The following is a 17,572-nucleotide window of genomic DNA, read 5'->3' on the forward strand; positions in this document are numbered from 1 at the left end:
TAAGAAGATACAGAAGAGTGTATATGCTACCACATGCTTAAAGCAACTAAAGTACACAAACATACATACTTTGCAGGCATAAAATCTCTCTAAAAGAGACTTAGGAAACCAGAAACATTACTTCTTAAAGGGAGGGGATGGCTGAAGAATAAGGGGTGGCCTGGAAGGGAAACCTACCTTTCCAGTATACCCTTTTGTACCTTCCAGTTTTTGTAGAGTATAAGTATTACCATTTCTTTGTGTGTGTGTGTGTGTGTGTGTGTTTATTTGAGATGGGGGGAGGGGTGAGGGTGAGCGGGGGAGAGGGGCAGAGAGAGAGAGAGAGAGAGAGAGAGAGAGAGAGAGAGAGAGAGAATCTTCAGCAGACTGCACACTCAGCATGGAGCCCTACACGGGGCTCAATCCCATGACCCTGTGATCATGACCTGGGCTGAAATCAAGAGTCAGAAGCTCAACTGACTGAGCCGCCCAGGAGCCCCTGTGTGTTTGTTTTTTAAGCAAAGAAATAAAAATGAAAAACTCTGATGTTTTATCTTCAGTCTTAACTTTTACTTTAAGGGATCACTTTTACTTTATTCTGCAATGAACTTAAAAGATAGCCACCCATGTGGTCAGATTTATTTATTCTTTAGCTGTTGAAGCATTTAAAATGAACAGTTTTTACTATCAATCCTTAATGATATTATATATACTATACTTGAGACTTTTGCTTTCTCATGGAGAAAGAAAGCCCACACATAAACCTTTAGGCCATCCATCTATTAGTCTTGCAGCTCAATTTTAATAAAAAAGCTTTACCGACAATTGGGCAATTTATTCAATATGGCAGAGATATAACAAGAGTGGTTGTAAAGTGGCTAGTAGTCTTGTAAATCAGGAGCTATGATCCTTAATCCACTGCTCAATCCACTTCAATATCTGATTGATGTTATCCTCTAGATCTTCTGGTTTATTGCTGGGCAGCTGATGTACTATTTCTTCCTTGTAGGATGCTAATGCTTCTTCATAAAGAACTTGAAAAATTTCACACTGAATATTATCTTTTAGTTTCTTCTCATTGTAACCCCTAGAAGGCAGTGAGAAGATTAAAAAACAGCAAAATGAATGGCATTAACTGGAGTTTTAGGAACACAAGAGAAACCGGACATTTTCAAATACATGAAATATCATGCAAAAATACTTCTTGTAGTCTATTTATTTAAATAAAATAGACTGGCACCTGTATATATGAGACTTTTTTTAGTTATTTATTTTTTTGATGTTTATTTATTTTTGAGCAAGAGACAGAGAGTGAGCAGGGGAGGGGAAGAGAGAGAAGGAGACAAAGAATCCGAAGCAGACTCCAGGCTCTGAGCTGTCAGCAGAGAGCCTGACATGGGGCTCGAACCCATGAACCATGAGATCATGACCTGAGCCAAAGTCGACTGAGCCACCCAGGCGCCCCAATATGAGACTTTTTTAAATATATAAGGTTTATTGAGAGACAGAGAGAGAGAGCATGAGCAGGGGAGGGGCAGAGAGAGAGGGAGAGAGAGAAAATCCTAAACAGGCTCTGCACTGTCAGCAAAGAGCCCAAATGCAGGGCTTGATCCCATGAACCTGAGCCCAAGTCCTATGCTTAACCAACTGAGCCACCCAGGTGCCCTGAGAGGCTTTTTTGACAAGAAGTTAAAACTAATATCCAATGTTTAGGTTTGTCTTAATTTCAGCCCCCAAAATTTGTCATCCATTCCATTAGCAAACATATCTACCTACCTCAAGCCAGATATTGAGCTATGAGATAAATAAGAAGTGTAGAGCTTTGGTCCTAGATTTCAAAAGAAATTAGAGGAATTAAGATACAGACAGATAAAACAACGAGGTAGTGTATAAAAATGAAATACTTATGGGGGGTCCCTGGCTGGCTCAGTGGGTGGAGCATGCAACTCCTGATCTTGGGGTTGTAAGTTCCAGCCCAGTGTTGGGTGTAGAGATTAGTTAAAAAATAAAATCTTAGGGGTGCCTGGGTGGCTCAGTCAGTTAAGTGTCTGACTCATCGTTTCAGCTCAGATCATGGTCTCACAATTCATGAGATCGAGCCCCACGTTTGGCTGTGTGCCAACAGTGCAGAGCCTGCTTGGGATTCTCTGTCTCCCTTTCTTTCTGCCCTTTCCCAGCTCACACTTGCCCTGTCTCTCTCAAAATAAATAAACTTTACAAAAAATAAAAAATATTTAAAAAAAATTAAATACTTATGATAGGAACACTATATACTAATTGGGTACTTGATCATACAGATAGATGTATCTGTGCTTTACCAATTACAAAGATGTAAAAAAAAATTAACTTACATTATCTTTAGGCAGATATGTAAATTAGCCAACTAATTAATTAGCTAATGAAAAAGATTTTTAAAAATTCATATTAGTTCAACCTTGTAACAATCAAGAGTAAACTGAATTACTTATGGGGTGCCTAGATGGCTCAGTCAGTTAAGCATCTGACTTCAGCTTGGTCATGATCTCACGGTTCGTAGGTTTGAGCCCTGCATCTGGTCCTGTGCTGACAGCATGGAGCCTAAAGCCTGCTTCAAGTTTTGTGTCTCCCTCTCTCTTTGTCCCTCCCCCACTCACACTCTGTCTCTCTCTCAAAAATAAACATTAAAAAAAAAAAGTAAATCGAACTACTGAAGGATGATTAACTGTATGAAAACATAACCAACAGAATGAGAGAAAATTTTTGCAAATCATATCTGATAAGGGATTTGCATCTAAAATACACAAAGAACTCATAATTAAGAAGGAAGCATAACCCAATAAAAAACTGGGCAAAGTGTCTGAAGAGCTATTTCTCCCAAGAAGACAGACAAATGGGCAATAAGTACATGAAAAGATGCTCAATATCATTAGCGATCAAGGAAATGCAAATCAAAACCACAATGAGATACTACTTCATACCCAATGGGATGGCTACAATGAAAAGACATAACAAGTGTCCATGAGGATGTGGAAATACTAGAGCCTTCAAACACTGCTCTTAGGAAGGCAAATTGGTACAGCCACTTTGGCTAAGAGTCTAACGGTTCCTCAAAAGGTTAAACATGGAGTTTATTTTATTACCCAGCAATCCCATTCTTAAACTTCATATCCAAGATAATTGAACACAATGTCCACATAAAATCACAGGCACAAATATTCACAGCAGTATTATTTACAATAGCCAAAAAATGGAAAAGACCCAAATGTCTATATTCTGGTAAGTGGATAAAAACGAAGTATTGATACATGCTGCAACATAGATGAACTCTGAAAACATTATGTTAAATAAAAGAAGCCAGACACAGAAGATCATGTACTGTAAGATTTCTTTTACATAAAATGTCCAGAATAGGCAAATCCAAAGAGACAGAAGGTCAATTACTGGTTGCCTAGGGCCAGGGGACTGAGAGGAAATATGGGGAGTGACTGCTAATCGGCACAGGTTTTTGGGGAGGAGGGAGACAATGAACATTTTCTAAAATTGGCTGTAGTAACGGATGCATAATTCTGTGAATATACTAAAAACAAATGTGTATACCTCTAATGGGTGAATTGTATGTATGTGAATTTAGCTCAGTAAAGCTGTTATTTTTTTTAAGGTGATTGATTACTTTGTAACTTTTTCAATGGCTAAAAACAAGAACAAGCTCTCTCAAATTTTTTCATATCTTAGTCTTTGGCTATTTATATAAAACAGAAATCTTTTTTTTTAAGATTTTATTTTTAAGTAATCTCTATACCAAAGGTGGGGCTTGAACTTACAAGCCCAAGATCGAGCACAGCATGCTCCACTGACTGAGCCGGCCAGGTGCTCCAAAACAGTAAATTTCTTCTTTTACAGATTTTAAGTAATCTCAACACCCAATATGGGGCTTGAACTTAAAACCCTGAAATCAAGAGTTGCATGGTCTACCAACTGAGCCAGCCAGGTGCCCCAAAACAATCATTTTTAATAAAAAATTTAAATTGTTTGGTTTGCAGAAAGGAATGTGTACCATATGGTCTCCATTACTTCTCTGTTAAAACACTGTTAATGTCGTTTCTCTGCCTAAAAAAGACGATTACGGTTTTAGGTCTAGCTCCAACTTTCCCCATATATTTGCTACTATACTCCTTGGTATAAGGATTTTACAAGTATCCTATGCAGTGACGGTTAGTCAGAGCTGACTACTGTCATTGAGAACTACGAATTCTAAACCTGAACTCAGGGAAACTTTTGAAGTGTTCCTTCTGAGATTGCCCCATAAATCCTCTAGAACCTCCATCTTCCTACAGCTTGACTCAAAAGACAGTGGAAAAATGTTTCCCATAAAAATTCCTCTTTTTTGTTTATTCTGGATTAAGTCTGATGTTCTCTTGGAGGGACCAACTCAAAATATATTTTAAAGGTTGGAAATGTTGATTTATCTTGTCAGTTTTTCATAAACTTTCCCATTCATGTTGTGCGGATATTTTGAGTGGGTAATGTACATTCAGCAGTCAGAGTGTTATTGGCTTGGTTGTTTTCCCAGGAAGGTTTTACATTAAGGAAACATCATGACTAAATAGAGTTGCTGTGACAGTATATTTTATTTAATGAAACTGTCAGTTGCAGTATTCATTTACTCAGTTATAAACTATTACCTGTGTTTTACAAATGCATCTTTTTCTCTTAGCTTCAGAGCATTGGTACCATACAGACTTGGTTTATAATGAGAGACCAATAGTCACATATTCGAAAGGAATCCTTTATCATGGTTGTACTGGCTAATTTCAGGAATCTGAATAGAGGGTTATATCATACTTTAAGAATTCAGTGTTTTTCCTTTCTTACCTTGTTTCAAGTCTTTTGTACAATACACTGTTATCTGCTCGCAGCACAAAAACTATATGAAACCAGCGTTCAGGGAAGAAATCACAACCATGGTAATCAACAATAACTCCACCTTCACTCATTTGGTTTTCTAATTCATCAACTACCTGTAAGAAAGGGACAAAAAGAATGCTCCTTTAAAAAAAAATGAGGTCAACTTTCCTATTAAATTTTTAGAAGTATACTTTATAAAAAACTTGTACTTACTCTATCTTCATCTAAAATGGGGCAATCATACTCTTCATCATAGCCATCATATAACTGCCCTAAAAGAGATTTACACTGGCTTATTAAACTAGTATTTTATACGTAACTGTCAGTAACTTTCAATTAATTTTAGACTTTAGGAAAGGAAATATACCATCAATTACTCTTTGAGAGACTAGAGAGGGCACTAACACACAGCAGATGTCACACGGACACCAAATGTAAAGAGCAATGCTGATTAAATCAGAATTTTACCTAGAGGGAAACTTGGATAGCAATATATCTGATACAATTTTAGCTATCAAAATTGAAACCAACTAAAAAAAAATGAATGATTTCAGAATTTGTGGGACTAATAGAAGAGGACTGCATTATTTTTGTTGAGCTATTTGGTGGGAAGAGGGGACACAGGGATACAGACACTCGCACACATTAACAATAGATTATCAAATATTTTAGGCTAAGGAGATGGAACTTAGTAGAAGCAACAGCAGATTCTCAATTCTAAAAATGAGCCCTCAGTCACACAGGTCCCATCTTCGTGGGGTCTGGGAAAGGAGAGTCAGTTTGACCCAAGTGCTCCTGAACAGTATTTTTACTTCCAGATTTCCAGGATCCTCAAAACCCATGAGTTGAATAAACATTTCAGAAGGCAAAACAAGAATGATGGGCAGTTATAAAGAAGGCAGATTTAAATCTCATGTAAGAATTTTCCAACAAATCAAAGCTGGCTTTCAAAGGAAGTCTTGCTTTAGAAGATGAGACATAATCCTATGCTCACCTAAATCTCTAAGAAATATGTAATAAGGCTTAGACCATCCTTTGAGCCATCTCTAAGAGCATGCTATAGTCCTCCCACATCTTTCCCTCCAATATTTTGGCCCAGGTTGAAATTAGGTTAAAATGAGCATGAGTTCTGAAGTAATAAAAGGGTAGTTCTGAGGGTCAGTGGGAGGCACTGAGACAGTTGCAACTTTTTGTCCTGCCAGGACAGTGTATGGACTCATTCTGGCCATGTGAGCACCTCTCAAGCACCTCCCTGTGCCATCTGCTTCCCTGGATTACTGCGCAATTACCAGATACTCTAGCTAAAAAAATTAAACTGTCTTGGTATTGGGAAAACTGGATAATGATTTACAAATAATCTAAATCCTGTATACTATAAACTGGATTAAAGAGCCAATTGTTAAATTCAAAGACAATTAGTGGAAAATTTAATCTGTAAAGGAATGATTCATTTGAGTTTGTTCATTTTAAAACACATAAAATGCTAAATCTCTGTTCAGTGAAAAATAATGTAGCAATAAAAACAACTACTGGGAGAAATTTTTGTAGTAGGACAAAGGCCTGAAATGTAGATTACATAATGACCTTCAAAATCAAGATTAAAAATACGTACCTTAACAAAAAAGAATTCACACACAATGAAAATAATAAACATGATGAAAAAATGTTGGACTTTCCCAGCTATTAAAGAGATATAAACTAAAATTACCCTTTTTATGCCTGTTGCATTAATCATATATGTATATAATAAATTGGAAATGTATTTCAAAAATAACTTTAGGGGTGACTCAGCTGAGTGTCCAACTTCGGCTCAGGTCATGATCTGATCATCAGTTCATGGGTTTGAGCAGTGCGTCCTGCTCTATGCTGTCATCATGGAGCTGGCTTCAGATCCTCTGTCTCCCCCTCCCTCTGTACCTCCCCACTCACACTCTCTTAAAAATAAAGAAGACATTTAAAAAATAATTTTAAAAATAAAAATGTCATACCCATTCATAGATTTCCTCTACCATTTAATTTCTAGCCAGAAAAAATTTTAAGTGATAAAATAAACATTCAACAATAGGAAAAACTTAAATCTCGGTTTACTAGTTTGATGAAATATTATTAAAGTTAAGAAATTAAAGTTAAGAAAATAAATATTAGTATTATGTAGTATGGACTAGGTCACACATGATAAATGCTTATGACACAAAGGGTAAAACATAAAAAGCAGAAATCAAAGTTGTAATAGGGCCAAAGATCAGAAATACAAAAGATGGAAATAAATTAGGATTTGGAGTACTTTTTTGGTGTATTATTTTTACAATGCCACAAAATCTAATACCTACTGTTGATTCCATACTATGTAGGAATCTGCAGTAGATAAATACTGAGGTTCCTTCATATTTTAAATCCTTAACTCTCAAGACTAGTGAAACCGTTAAAAAATATGCTATCTAAAATAGAGACAACCACTGCAATGTTGAGTCAGAATTAAAGTCTTTATACCGCAATGCTGAAATGCAGGATTTCTTAAATCATGTTAATGTAGTTGAATAGTGTAATCCAACCTTTAAAACATTCATTTCAAAAAACACCTATCAAATACCTACCATGTACAAGTGCCTGTAGGGATAATAAGGATTTAATAATGAGCACAATGATCAAGAAGGCAAACGTAGTCTTTCCATTAAAGAGTTTACAATAAAATTAGAGAGGACAAAGTAACCTGGAAATTATAATAGGATAATACTTTAAAAGTGGAACAGTAGGGAAGGCTTCCTGGAGAAAGTGACTTTTAAGTGGAGACTTGAAGCAGGTACCTAGGGAAAAAAGGTAGGGATGACTATTTTCAACAGAGAAAAACAATATTCAAAGGCAGAGAGAATTAAGAGGGCAAGACTCAAGGGAGGGAAAGTTTCTTAGACTATGTATAAAATAGGTGATAAAGGGTCAGGTAAATTGAGGCCAGATCAAAAAGGGTTGCAGAGTTAGACTTAACCTAAGGCAAAGTAAAATCATTAAAACATTTTAAGCCTGAAATGACAGGATCAATTACAAATTTTTAAAAATTATTTTGGTTTCTCCACAGAGAGTAAGTTAGAAGGAAGCAAATCCAGAAACAGGGATACCAGATCAAGGCTACTGCAGAATTTTAGGTGAGTGATAATTATAACCTGTACCATAGGGAATGGAGAAATGGATTCTAAAGTTCATTTTAGGGGCGGCTGGGTGGCTCAGTCAGGTAAGCATACAGCTCTTGATTTCACCTCAGGTCATGATCTCATGGTTTGTGAGATCAAGTCCTGCATTGGATTCTGCACGGACAGAGCAAAGCCTATTTGGGATTCTCTCTCTCCCTCTCTCTCTGCCCCTCCCCGGCTTGTGCTTGCTCTCAAAAAAAAAAAAAAAAAAAAAAATCCTTTAAAGTTCATTTCAAATTTCATGGGGTCCCTGGTGACTCAGTCAGTTGAGCATCCAACTTTGGATCAGATCATGGTCTCTGAGTTCGGGAGTTCGAGTACCGCGTCAGGCTCTCTGCTGTCGGTGCAGAGCCCACTTGGCATCCTCTGTCCCCCTGTCTCTGCTTCTCCCCTACTTGTGCCCTCTAGCTCTTAAAAATAAACATTAAAGGGTGCCTGGGTGGCTCAGTCAGTTGAGTATCCGACTTCGGCTCCAGTTATGATCTCACGATTCGTGGGTTCGGGCCCGTGTCATGCGCTGTGCTGACAGCTCAGAGTCTGGAGCCTGCTTCGGATTCTTTGTCTCTCTCTCTCTCTCTCTAGCCCCTCCCCTGCTCATGCTCTGTCTGTCTCTGTCTCTCAACAATAAATAAATGGTAAAAAAAAAAAAAAAGTTTAAAAAAAAACATTTAAAAAAAGTTCATTTCAAATTTCTGAAAAAAACGGAAAAACGTATGCTACTTTATTATTTTTTTATGTATGCCACTTTACAAAGTTTCAGTTGGAAGTCAAATTTAGAGCTAAGTACAGGATCCTAATCTAGAAACGATAAAAAGGCTTGAATTGATTAACCTACCAAAAGCTTAGAAAATTCAATTTTCTCAACAAAGTTTTATGATTTAAAGTTAGTTGTAAAAAACAAATTGTGGGGCCAAAGTTAAATGGCTTAAGTTCTTACCTCAAAAGATCTTCCTACCTGTTGTTAGTCAAGCAATAAAATCATTACATTTTAACTGCCCTCCTAGAGTTTATACTCACATGAAAGCTGTTCTTTAATGATGTTGGATGCTAACTATTTCGTTGCTATTGCCAATATTTAAAACATTTTCAGATTTCTTACTTTGTACTTTTTTTTTTAAGTAAGCTCCATGCCCAATGTAGGGCTTGAACTCACAACCCTGTGATCTTGAGTCCCATGCTCTACAGACTCAGCCAGCCAGGCACCCCCTCCCCAACCCCCTGATTTCTTACTTTGAAAAATTTACATTTACCTCAATCCAACAAGAAGCTTATAACTGTAATGCAATTAGTACAAGAAGCTAATTGGTTTAGAAAGATATAGGGCTTTGATACCTGACCTTTTATGTAGAGAAAAGCACAATAAATCCTACTTAGAGGTTAGTGAGCACCAAAGATGTGACACTTGAGTTGGGTCTTTCTCTTTTTTTAAGAATCTCAAGCACGATCCACGCTTAGTGCAGAGCCTGGCACAGGACTCCATTCCACGACCTTGGGATCATGACCTGAGCGGAAATCAAGAGTCAGCCACTCAACTGAGTCACCCAGGCGCCCCCCTTGAGTTGGGTCTTTTAAAGAGTTGTTTAAAAGGCAGATTAAAAAAAAAAAAAAAAAGGCAGATAAGGGCATCTCCAGGTAAAGGGAATAGCACTTGTAAAGACCTGGAGGTCAATTCCCAGTGAGGAACAAGTGCACTGTGCGCAGAATGAAGGGAACCTAGGGGAGTGGCTGCAGGTAAGGCTAAAGGTAAACTCAAACCAGTTCATAATCCATACATTACAGATGATGGACTTTATCAGAAAAAGTTCAAGTCTTGTTTATTCCCTCTCCCTCTTCTTTATAAAGGACATAATAATGGCATAGAAGAGGAAAAGATACTAAAGAGTAGGAGATTTAGGAGAAATGGGCTTGAAAATAGGATAGGGATACCATAGGGATTTTTCAGGCAAACCACCAAGATTTACAGGGCAAGTGGATCTGTGTTAGCATGTTTGTGTTTCTATGCGAGGGGAACAAGAATCAAGCATGAGCAAGTAGTCAGGATTTCAGAGCATGTGCTTCTTAAATGTTTTAGTTTGTGAAAAGGTCTGGCAACTGTCAAGAAGGTGATTACCTTTAGTAGGATCTTGAAAAAAAATTTTTTTTAATGTTTATTATTGAGAGACAGAGACAGAGCATGAGCATGGGAGGGGCAGAGAGAGAAGAGGAGGCACAGAATCCGAAGCAGGCTCCAGGCTCTGAGCTGTCAGCAGAGCCCGACACGGGGCTCAAACTCACGGACTGTGAGATCATGACTGGAGTCGAAGTTGGACACTTAACCGACTGAGCCATCCAGGTGCCCCGAAACTGGGCTCTTTTAAAAGGGAGTAACTAGTCCAGAGTGAATGAGATTACTAAAGGGAGGGGCAAAACTACAATACAGCTGCAGTGAAATTATGGAGGAAGACGTGTATGTAGGAGGATCACATGCAGACTGGGAGACAGCAGTGCTGGAGGGGCCACCAGGGAGGTTAGCTTCAGAGCCTTCCGGGGTAGCTTCCAGTGGAGGAAAAAAAATGGGATAAAGAGGTTAGAGCGGGGATAGCAAGCATTTTCTGTAAAAGGCCAGATAACAAACACTTCATGCTTCGTGCGCTAGTCTTCAGCTAATGTGGTTTCTATAAAAAACAGCAGTTTGTCGGGGCGCCTGGGTGGCGCAGTCGGTTAAGCGTCCGACTTCAGCCAGGTCACGATCTCGCGGTCCGTGAGTTCGAGCCCCGCGTCGGGCTCTGGGCTGATGGCTCAGAGCCTGGAGCCTGTTTCCGATTCTGTGTCTCCCTCTCTCTCTGCCCCTCCCCCGTTCATGCTCTGTCTCTCTCTGTCCCAAAAATAAATAAACGTTGAAAAAAAAAAAAAAAAAAAAATTTTAAAAAAATAAAAATAAAAAAAAAAAAAAAAAAAAAAAAAAAAAAAAAAAAACAAAAAAAAACAGCAGTTTGTCAACTCCTGGATTAGAAAGAGATCAAGATTTTAAGTGCTGAGGGCTCAGCTATGCATAACAATGTTCCAAATGGACCCAACGTTAATAGAATTATATCACTTTGTCTAGACATATGGGGATCCTGGGGTTTATGACCAGAGGCTGAAGACTGATAAACTTGTGGCAGGAAAATTAAGGACGCTGTTAAGTAATTAAGTGATTGCATAAGGGAAAGTAAGAATCTGAGACTGGAGTAACAGGGTAAAAAAGCATTCTTAGCCATACCATATTTAGGACTCCCCATTTTATTAAGCTTAATCCTTACCAAATTTTTCCTACCTTGGTTCCACATGGCATAAGTCTCTTACAAATGATATAGCAACTCAACAGGTTACTAGAATGGCAATAAATTCTATTTAGACAGATTTATTTAAAACAAGTGGGTTGTTTTTGGTCTTACTGCTTTATAGCAGGGTTCTCAATCTCAAATACTGACGTTTTGAGCTTGATAATTCCTTTATGGGAACGGAGGGTTATTCTGTGAATTGTGGGATGTTCAACTGAATCCCTGGCTTCCACTCCAGTCCTGACTACTGAAAGTATTCAGAAATTGCCAAAAGTCCCCTGAAAGGCAAAAATCACACCTAGTAGGGAACCACTCCTTTACAGATGATTACATGGTTTCTCTTAAAATATATCACTATTTGAGAAAAATGAACAGGTAGGGTCTCAGTATATTTTCTAGTTAAGATTTTCAGATATATTCAAATAGCATCTGGAGAAAAGAACAATCTGGTACATTATGAAAAACCCTATAGAGTACTTTATCTAACACCATGTTAAGAGAGACCAGAAATCCTTTATCTGGCGTTATGGGAGAAGTGGGGGAACCCAAGGCTTGGATTCTATCTTATGAAACAATCTCATCAATAAAATACAGAGGACATTTGGGACTATATACTCCATTAGGTGTACATACACTGGCTAAAAGTGTTGAGTACAAGTACACGAGGAACCAATTGTCTAGTGTTATTATTCCTCTCATACTATTCGTGATAAATTATATAGCAACTTCATTACATTTAGAAATGTTAAAGTCAGTGGGTAAGAGAAACTGAAGACAAGACTGAAACTGACAACTGTATGGGACTGTGAAATCACTTGTCAAATTCAACAGGCAAAGAAGAAAACCAGATTTTATATAGGTATAAAATGGGGAGACTGACTAGCCTTGTACAACAGCAAATAAATACCTAAATTTTATGAACTATAAATACCTGGATTAAAATATCACCATGAGTGACATCTGGATGGCTCAGCAGTTAAGCATCTGATTCTTGGTTTAGGCTCAGGTCATGATCTCATGGTCATGGGATAGAGCCCCATATCAGGCTCCAGGTTGAGTGTGGAGCCTCTTTGGGATTCTCTCTCTCCCTCTCTCTCTCTGCCTCTTAGTTGAGTGTGTGCGCATGCACTCTCTCAAAACACTGAAAAAAAATATGAGCATGATACTTATAGCATCAAGAATATGACAAAGCTAAGATGTACAAAACTGACCTGCAAAAAAGGATACTGGGGAAAAAAAGGTATTGCGGGGGAGGCAAGTGAGCAAGGGGCAGAGAATCCCAGAAGCAGCAGGAGCGGGGGGGGGGGGGGGGCAGGAAGGGGGAGAGAGAGAGAGAGAAGGAAAACGTGGGGCTCACCTGAAACAGGGCTCATGCGACATGGGGCTCAAGCTCACCAACCATGAGATCATGAGCTGAGCCGAAGTCAGATGCTTAAGGACTGAGCCACTCAGGTGCCCTACTGGAAAAAATTTTTTTGCAATTTTAAAGTTGAACGATAATGGGAGACCCATCAAAGGTCCTTAAATACAACCAAAGAGATAAAAAAAATAGGACCTAGGAAGAAGTTAATAATTGACAGATTATTCATCAAAACAGATGAAGTGGTCTCTCCAAAAGAGACATAGTTCTATGAGAGTGACTTATACACTAGGGATCATACTGTGGTCTAAACATCTGAACACACCAGAAGTAACACTCTAGTGGTAATGAATAGGCCACAACAACTTCAAGTTGTTTTAAGGGTTATTCCTGTTGGTGACACAAAGAAAACTGCTTCTAAAAACATAATTGCCAAAGTACCAACAAAGTAATGAACTTTATTTTTTACACTTGAAGGCTGATGAAAAACCATTACTAATCCTATTAAAGAAAATCCAACAACTCAGAGAGGGTAACTATATTTACTCATTAAATACAATTTACATGTTCTACAACACAACATGAAAACACCCAGCATGCATGTTTAATCTCAGTACAATGGATTCAAGACCAAGTACACATGTTACAAGCATCAAAGCTAGATTACAAATTATCATAGTCATCATCATCGTCGTCGTCATCATCATCATCATCTTCTCGTTTTCTTTTCAATGCATTTGCTGATTCATTGGCAGTATTTTGTGATGACACCATGTTAGTGGTTATGAGAATGTTCTTGGACCCAATTAATGATGGATTAATTAGAACATTCTGAACTGCAGATGTTGCAGGAATTGATGCTTTTACAGTTGGGGACTGTGAAGTGGGCATTTGTACTGTAAACCTTTGCCCTGTGAGGGACATTGGAGTCCCTACTTTAGTTGACACAGACATGGTTTGTGGGGTTGGCGTGCCAAGCGTGGGAGTACTTGGTCTGCTAGTAACTGAACCAACACTTAACCGCGGAACTGTTATTCTTCCCGCAGAAGTAGATGCCTTTTTTTGTAAAGACTTAAGTCTATAGTTTGGAGCAGTCAAGCAATATCTATCAGGTGGCAACCTGGGGCCTGAATATGGCTTGATTAAGGGCAAAGGAGTTTGATTTCTTTGCCTTGCAATATCTAATAAAAAATCTCTTGGGGGAGGAGAGGTAAAAGACTGATCAGCACGACACTGGATTGCCAATCGCACATCATCTGCATCAACAGTAGCTTTCTTAGCATGGCTTGAATAAATTTTTGCATCATCTAGAATTGTGGTCACATATCGGAAGGCAAACTCCAACATCTGATTTATAACTCTTGGCTCATATTCTGTAATCCCCATATCCTTCAGGATTTGTGCCATCATCTGTGCATCTTTCGGCATGCTCTTGGGAGAAGCCATCTTGCCAGAATCCATGATATCCGTTGATCAGACTTTAGATCATTTGAAAAAAATATGTACATTAGATCAAACCTGAAATAGTTACTTTAGTAGCAACTGTCAGGAACTTTCTAAATTTTAAATACTGTTAAAATTGTGAAAATATATTTAAAATTTTTAAATATTAAATCTTTTTAATTTTAATGAGGCACACTTAAAAGTCCCCTTTACTTAAATTTATGGAGTTTCCACCCTATCCAAATCATTACAGGATATACAAAAATGAAGACACAAATAAGGAAGTGATAAAAGACTGGGGGGAAACGGTAAAATAAATAAAAACATTTATCACTTCAGAATAATGTTCAGTTGTGTGCAGGCATGCAACTATCAAATGAATCTAAGAAAAAAAAGAACAGTCATGTCCTACTGACTGAGTTCAAAATAATGTGTCCTTCCAGTGAGAGCAATATACTATCTCCACAGATACGCTTAGTAGTACCCACACTTCTATGTGTTTGTCCATCTCAAAAACATTCTCCCCAAATCCCATCTCTTCATGGAAACATTCCCAATTATCACCACTCAAAAAAAAAAAACAAAAACAAAAAACCAAAACAAAACACAACAACAAAAAACTATTGGCCAAGAGGGCAGGGGAGGATGGGATGTAACAGTCAAAACAACCAGAACACAGTATTATACACTTATTTTCTCTTTCTATGGGTCCTCAACAGAGCATCAATTCCTTAAAAGCACTGTCTCTGCTTTTTGTACCTCTCACAAATATAGTACTAACTCCATTATCTACTCTCTTTAAAAAAACCAAAAAACCAAAAAAACAAAAACTAGCACCAAAGTATCCCTTACCTTCTCGAGCTAAATCACCCACATTAATGTATTTCAGTCCTGATCTTGATGCAAGTTCTTTGCCTAGGGTGGTTTTTCCAACCCCTGGTGTACCTGTAAGACAAGCCACAGAAGAATACTGTTCATAAAATACTTGTTAGACTTCAGCCACCTATATACCCTTCTTAAAGTGCTTAACAACTGAAATGAAAAACTTCCTAATTAGCAATCCTCTGTGAATTACTATACACTATGACCTAATCAAAGTTACTCAAAGCCTGCTGGATAGCAGAATCTTGCCAAGTATATCTGATCTATCAGGAGTAAGGCTTGGGTGATTCTGATACCAATGCACAGACTGCCTGCCACCATAACAGATACTCCAATAATAACACTACTGATCTCAAATTACCATCATTTATTTGCTTTCATTTTTAAAAAATGAAGAAATTATTCATGGAAAAAATTTAACCAGTATGAGGGACAAATCTCATTTCCACTACTGGCTCCACTACCTCTTCCTTAGAGGTAACCACTGAAAAGCAGTTTCTTTTATCTTTCTCAAGAAATCCTAACGCATATGTATTTTTTTTTTTTAATTTTTAACATTTATTTATTTTTGAGACAGAGAGACAGAGCATGAACGGGGAGGGTCAGAGAGAGGGAGACACAGAATCTGAAACAGGCTCCAGGCTCTGAGCTGTCAGCACAGAGCCCGATGCAGGGCTGGAACTTACGGACCGCGAGATCATGACCTGAGCTGAAGTCGGCCGCTTAACCGACTGAGCCACCCAGGCGCCCCTCGCATATGTGTTTGTGTATACACACGTGTATTTATATATATGGCAACCCATATGTATATACACATATGTGCATATGTATATATATATTACATACGTGTTACACGCATTTTTATATAATAAACACACCATACGTTCATTGACTTTCAGATAAATAGCAGTACTAGGCATTGTTCTTCGCTTTTCCTTTTTTTTACATCATCTTATTTCAAAATAATCAAATGTGTAATTTTCAGCACAGAACAGGTTAGAGCCAGTGAAGTTATAAAACTTGGTCATTATAATAATTAAAGATAAAAGACAAATCATGCCTCCCTTTACAGGACAAGAACTTTTACAAGTCCACTGTAATACACCAAGTTTGAACCCTGGACTATCCTGTGTTTGTTTGTTTTTTCCTGGACTACTGTGTTGTCCATAAAATGTTCACCTTTAGGTTTTTGACAGTACGGCTGGATACTAAAATACCAGGACCCTGGCTGACCCCAACAGTTCAGAAGTTGTAGTGTCGTCCCCTAAGGAATCATAATAGGTAAACAGATTACTATCTGTAGCTTTCAAAAACTGACAAGACGTGGGCGCTGTCAACAAGATTATGTTTTGTTAAATAATAAACTTCAACTGCTTTGTTGCCAGGAAGAGCGTCTCAATTTTTGTGTTCCAACACCATCTACATCCATTTGACTTTTGCATGAATGCCCCATGATGCTATAACTACAATTTAATAAACATTTAAACAGCTAACAATAGTCTCTAAAATCATAATGCGAAAGTTCAGTAGGCCTCCCGTATAACAAGCGCCCTGCATACCGGTACAAAGACCGAGAAGGGACGAATCTATCATCCCAGGAACTTTAGTGCATCTAAACAAGAGAAACGATCAGGGATGCTCAGGAGGTGCCTTTTCTTTTTGAAAGGAAAAAAACAAACAAACAAAAAAACAAAAAAAAACCAGAAAAGAGCTTCTGACGCTAACTCAACGTACACAGCAAGTTAACCAAACTACGTCACAAATATCCGAACCCTTTTACCCAAAAGTGATTATCAGACACCAAGGAAAATGAAACATGGCCAAGAAAGGCCTAAGGACGAGGCATCCAGCATTAAATACAAAATGACTGCCTTACATTATCTCGCTTAAAACTCTAAACACAACCCTACCAAAGAAAAAAATCAACAGCCATTTTACAAACAAAAACCAGATTCCCAAAGATTCGGCAGAATCAGATTTCTTGCCAGAAAAGGGACCAGGACAGGTCTCTCTCTCTCTCTCTCTCTCTCTCTCTCTCCCTACCTCACCGAGTGACCTCAGGCCAAAAGAATAACGTTCCCCGCCCCCACCCCGCCTCCCGCAACGGTCGGAGGACCAGGTCTAGAGGCCGGGACCACAGCCACGCCGCGCCGCCCTCCACTAGCCTCGAAACACCGAACGGCACGGCCCCCTTTCTGGCGCCCGACGCCCCACAGCACTCAGGTCCGTAGCCTGCCCGCAGCCCAGCGCCTCCCCGCCGCGAGCCTGACCGGTGAGCAGGATGTTCGGAAGCAACATGGTCCTCACCGCGCTGTCTCTGGGCGCCTTGGCTCACGCACTCTACGCACGACAGGGAGGAGCTGAAAGGGGCGAGCTGCGGCTAGCGCCAGCGGCCTCGGGGTTCTCAAGGCCCTCCGCGGCGCTCGCGGCCCATCTCTACCGCCTAGTCACTGAACACTGGTTACCTGGCCTTCTATAGCACGTTTTCAGTGCAGTGTCCCAGGCTGGGGCACAGGTCAGGTCCGCGTTCCGGGTCA

General features: G+C 38.9%; 3 protein-coding genes across 8 annotated transcripts in view; 1 reads left to right on the forward strand and 2 right to left on the reverse strand.

The window, feature by feature from the left end:
• The window catches only part of RAD17 (RAD17 checkpoint clamp loader component), a 65,065-nt gene that overhangs the window by 10,046 nt on the left and 37,447 nt on the right, over positions 1 to 17,572 (forward strand). The window contains exon 2 of the mRNA XM_045061669.1: positions 7,937 to 8,003. The gene's annotated coding sequence lies outside the window, so the exon portion shown is untranslated. The remainder of the gene's footprint in view (positions 1 to 7,936; positions 8,004 to 17,572) is intronic.
• Positions 607 to 17,442, reverse strand: AK6 (adenylate kinase 6). Of its 4 annotated transcripts, XM_045061758.1 has the most exons (6): positions 17,201 to 17,347; positions 15,006 to 15,098; positions 5,077 to 5,135; positions 4,831 to 4,976; positions 1,756 to 1,807; positions 930 to 1,066 (listed from the first exon to the last, which is right to left on the reverse strand). In XM_045061758.1, exons 1-5 carry the CDS (start codon positions 17,331 to 17,333, stop codon positions 1,774 to 1,776), a joined length of 465 nt encoding a protein of 154 aa, XP_044917693.1. In that variant the 5' UTR covers positions 17,334 to 17,347; the 3' UTR covers positions 930 to 1,066; positions 1,756 to 1,773. The 4 variants fall into 4 exon arrangements, with proteins under 4 accessions (XP_006927836.2, XP_044917685.1, XP_023112940.1 ...); XM_006927774.4 differs by lacking the exon at positions 1,756 to 1,807 and having other exon boundaries at positions 607 to 1,066; positions 17,306 to 17,442; XM_045061750.1 differs by lacking the exon at positions 1,756 to 1,807 and having other exon boundaries at positions 607 to 1,066.
• TAF9 (TATA-box binding protein associated factor 9) lies at positions 13,149 to 17,455 on the reverse strand. 3 transcript variants are annotated; one of them, XM_045061733.1, is made up of 3 exons: positions 17,343 to 17,455; positions 15,006 to 15,098; positions 13,149 to 14,188 (listed from the first exon to the last, which is right to left on the reverse strand). In XM_045061733.1, exon 3 carries the CDS (start codon positions 14,169 to 14,171, stop codon positions 13,374 to 13,376), a length of 798 nt encoding a protein of 265 aa, XP_044917668.1. In that variant the 5' UTR covers positions 14,172 to 14,188; positions 15,006 to 15,098; positions 17,343 to 17,455; the 3' UTR covers positions 13,149 to 13,373. The 3 variants fall into 3 exon arrangements, with proteins under 3 accessions (XP_044917668.1, XP_044917664.1, XP_044917673.1); XM_045061729.1 differs by lacking the exon at positions 17,343 to 17,455 and adding an exon at positions 17,306 to 17,338; XM_045061738.1 differs by lacking the exon at positions 17,343 to 17,455 and adding an exon at positions 16,215 to 16,512.

This window comes from Felis catus, chromosome A1 (assembly GCF_018350175.1).
Source record: "Felis catus isolate Fca126 chromosome A1, F.catus_Fca126_mat1.0, whole genome shotgun sequence".
Lineage (NCBI taxonomy): Eukaryota > Metazoa > Chordata > Mammalia > Carnivora > Felidae > Felis > Felis catus.

What these genes read in the sequence shown, in the direction of transcription:
- TAF9 (XM_045061733.1), bottom strand. Translation starts at nt 14,171, where the DNA reads ATGGATTCTGGCAAGATGGCTTCTCCCAAGAGCATGCCGAAAGATGCA.
- AK6 (XM_045061750.1), bottom strand. Translation starts at nt 17,333, where the DNA reads ATGTTGCTTCCGAACATCCTGCTCACCGGTCAGGCTCGCGGCGGGGAG. An exon ending in CCATTTTAGATGAAGATAGA is followed by an intron (nt 4,977 to 5,076) that starts GTAAGTACAAGT and finishes CCTTTCTTACAG; the next exon opens with GTAGTTGATGAATTAGAAAA. An exon ending in TACAAAAGACTTGAAACAAG is followed by an intron (nt 1,067 to 4,830) that starts GTAAGAAAGGAA and finishes ACTGCCTTCTAG; the next exon opens with GGGTTACAATGAGAAGAAAC.